Source organism: Eretmochelys imbricata, chromosome 14 (genome assembly GCF_965152235.1).
Source record: "Eretmochelys imbricata isolate rEreImb1 chromosome 14, rEreImb1.hap1, whole genome shotgun sequence".
In the NCBI taxonomy this organism is placed as follows: Eukaryota; Metazoa; Chordata; order Testudines; family Cheloniidae; genus Eretmochelys; species Eretmochelys imbricata.
Window position 1 is genome coordinate 32,516,795 of NC_135585.1, and position 3,463 is coordinate 32,520,257.

The following is a 3,463-nucleotide window of genomic DNA, read 5'->3' on the forward strand; positions in this document are numbered from 1 at the left end:
AAGACAAGACCTGCCCCATGCATCCCTTCTCAGATGGGTCTTAAACCTGAAAAGCCATTTGCAGTTCAAACGTGCATTAACACGGTGCTCAGCAGCAGCAAAGCGGGCCGCCCTCAGCAGCTGTTGTCATCAGAAGGCTAGTTTGGCCTCTGGTTACTGCTAAGGAAGGGGGAGGGGGATTCTCTGAGTCTCTCTGGCTTTCGTCTGACCAGGATATAAGGGATTGAACTTCCTGGGTCAGGAGCTGGGGCTGTTGCCTCCATTGTGAGCCGGACTGAGCCGCCGCTGCTGCTGTGTGGGGAGAGTCATTCCCTACCGCCCTTCTGTGCCCAGCTGGCGGGACTTTCTCCGGGGCTGGAACCAGCCCCTGGGGCAGCCTCGGGCTCTGTCGACATCAGCTTCTGAGCCGCAGACTCCAGGTAATTGCTAGAGGGAACTTGGAGAAAGTGCGAGGGCCCGGCAGAAAGCGAGCCGCGCTGGCTCTGCCCAGATGGCCCCTTCTCACCCCTAGCGCTTCTCGCTCGTCGCATGGCAGCTCGCTCCCGTTCGCACTATTAGGAGCCAGGCCAGCGATGGGGGAGGAAATGCCTCTGGGCTGGACCCTGCCAGAGGGGAGGGCAGCGGGGGAAGGAAAGCCCAGAAAGGGGCAGCAGGAGAGAGAACTGGGGAGGGGAGTTCCCGGATCCCGAACCTGCCCAACCCAGCTCCGAGTGCTGCGGTCACTGATACATCAGGTAGTAAGCCTGCCTTTTAAAAACTCTTATTCATAGCCTAGGTTACCTTATACAAAAGCCATCTGAGAATTGACTTTCTTCTTTTTTTTTTAACTAGAAGAGCAGAGAGAGGAAAAGCCAGTTGTTGCCTCTGCTTAGTCCCTGCACTTGGGGATAATGTCAGGGGAAACCCCTAAAATGGCTCTTTTGATTGTTATTAGTCTTGCCCACAGATGAGCGGGCTGGGTTCTTTGCAGAAACAAATAAAAATGTCCCCCTGCCCTAAGGAGCTGCCAGTTAAGGGCTGGGTGCTCTTGCCTTGCATTTTGTGTCATTCACCCTCTGCTCTGCTAATCTGAAATGGTTGTGTTTTTCCCCCACTTTGCACTTAATCTGCACCGGTGTAAATGACAAGTATAAGGCTATGGGGAATGAGGCCTTGGTGTGCTTCTGTGAATAGTTACTCACATGAGTGAATGGTTGTAGGACTGGTCCCTAAATTAATACATGCCATCAGTGAGAGTCATAACAGAAAATCTGAGGGGTTAAGGGGTACCCAGGGCAACTATGAGCTCAGGTGGCTACTCCGGAAGGCATAGTCTGACCTCCTTTAGAATAGGGGTTCTCAACATCTTTCTTTCTGAGCCCCCTCCTCCCCCCAAATTGCTATTAAAAACTCCACGGCCCACCTGTGCCACAGCAACTGTTTTACTGCATATCCAGTAAATTAAAAGCCAGACCTGACATTAGGGGGTAGCAACCAGGGCCCCACACCACAGGGGATCCCGCCAAGCTAAGTTACTCCGACTTCGGCTTTAGTCCTGCATGGCAGGGCTCGGGCTTCAGCTTTCTGCCTTGGGACCCAGTGAATTTCAGGCAGGCCTTGCTCTCTGGTTTATTTTAGAGGACCCCCCATGAAACCTGCTCATGGCCCTTCCAAGGCGCCCTGGATCCCTGGGTGAGAACCTCTGCTGTATAGCACAGGTCAGGGAAGATCACCCAGTCAGTGATTACTGCATTGAGCCCAATAATGTGTGGCTGAGCTAGAGAGCACATTTTTCTTTTCTTTTTTTAGAAAGAGGCATCCAATCTTTTTAAAAACTTTTTAAATGATGGAAAGTCTACCACCTCCCTTGGGAAGTTATTAAAAATTATGCCTTAATTCCATTTTGAGCTCAGCTGCCTGCATCATCCAGCCATTGGATTTGTTACACCTTTGCCTGTGAGGTTAAAGAGCCTTCTCAGTTCTAAAATAATTTGTCAACTGATTATTCCTGTTTCCTTCTGCCTATGCTTGGAGCATGACTCGTGTCTGGATTCTCTCTTTATCCCAGCAGGTGTCAGGACTGTGAGTGATAACAAAATAGGCGAATCTTCAAAGCCTTGCTGGAGAGGAACTGCCTGAGATGTCTCCAAAACGATCCAAAGGAAACGTGTCTCAGAATTTGGACCAGGGAAAATCCCTTAAGAGTGAGGGCAGGTCAGAAGCACAGCAGCAAAACCCTTCAGAGGAGAGAGAGGGTAAGTCCACCCACCGTGGGAGAGGCGTGAGGAAACGCAAAGACACCATCGTCCGCCAGAGAACATATGCAGGGGAGAGGCCCAACATCTGCATCGAATGTGGGAAAAGCTTCACCCAGAGCTCAGACCTTATGAATCATCGGAGAATCCACACAGGGGAGAAACCTTATAAATGTATTGACTGCGGGAAAAGCTTCAGCATCAATTCAAACCTTATCCGTCACCAGAGAACCCATACAGGGGACAGACCCCACAGCTGCTCTGACTGTGGGAAAAGCTTCACAGACAAGTCAACCCAGACCCAGCACCAGTGCGTCCACATGGGTGAGAAGCCCTATAAATGTATCGACTGTGGGAAGAGCTTCAGCCGCAGCTCCCACCACAAGAGGCGCCTGAGGAGCCCTCCAGGGAAAAGGCAGGACAAATGCATCCAGCGGGACAGCGCTGCCATTGGGAAGGTTAAAAAAACTAAAACATCAAAGAAGAAAACCTCGACTATCGAGATCCCTATCACGTGTGCCGAGTGCTGGCAAAGCTTCAGCCAGAACTCGGACCTGGTCAAACATATGAGGATCCACACAGGAGAGAAACCCTATGAGTGCAGTCACTGTGGGAAATGCTTCAATGTCAGTTCAAACCTGATCAGACACCAGAGGATCCACACAGGAGAGAAGCCCTACACATGCTCTGACTGCGGGAAAAGCTTCACTGACAAATCTACCCTGACCCAGCATCACCGGATCCACACAGGAGAGAAGCCTTATGAGTGCATTTACTGTGGGAAAAGCTTCAGCCGCAGTTCCCACCACAAGAGGCATCAGAGAACCCACACAGGAGAGAACCCTGTGTCCTTCCTGCCTTTATGGCCGTACCCCACTCAAGCATGTTAGGGGTTGGGGGAGGGAAGGAGAGTCCATCAGAGCAGCAGGAGGCAGTAGCTAGAGGAGATTGGAGCTGTGTGCTTGTGGGATCTGCTTTCTGGGGGTTAGTGGGGTGGGAGGGAGCTGGTATGGCTTTTTAGCAGGGATCATTAGGGGAAGGGGTTGGTTCTTGGGAGAATTGGTTGTTTTAGTGGGTTGGGACTAGGGATGGGCAAGGAGAGCTGGCCAGTGGCTGGGGTTTGTATTGGGAGGGTGAGTAGCTGGTAGGATAAGGGATATGTTTGTCTTGTTAAATTTTTACTATTGGCCTGTGTAGAACGGGTTGTAGGTTTCTTGCCATTTCCAGGT

The 3,463-nt window shown here is 51.2% G+C and overlaps 1 protein-coding gene across 1 annotated transcript; it reads left to right on the plus strand.

Moving 5' to 3' along the window:
- The first annotated feature begins 259 nt into the window (after window positions 1-259).
- LOC144274733 (uncharacterized) lies at window positions 260-3,209 on the plus strand. The gene is made up of 2 exons (XM_077833791.1): window positions 260-419; window positions 2,048-3,209. Exon 2 carries the CDS (start codon window positions 2,120-2,122, stop codon window positions 3,122-3,124), a length of 1,005 nt encoding a protein of 334 aa, XP_077689917.1. The 5' UTR covers window positions 260-419; window positions 2,048-2,119; the 3' UTR covers window positions 3,125-3,209.
- The last annotated feature ends 254 nt before the right edge of the window (window positions 3,210-3,463 follow it).

Excerpts from the sequence above, each read along its gene's own strand:
- LOC144274733 (XM_077833791.1), top strand. The coding sequence starts at position 2,120 with ATGTCTCCAAAACGATCCAAAGGAAACGTGTCTCAGAATTTGGACCAG.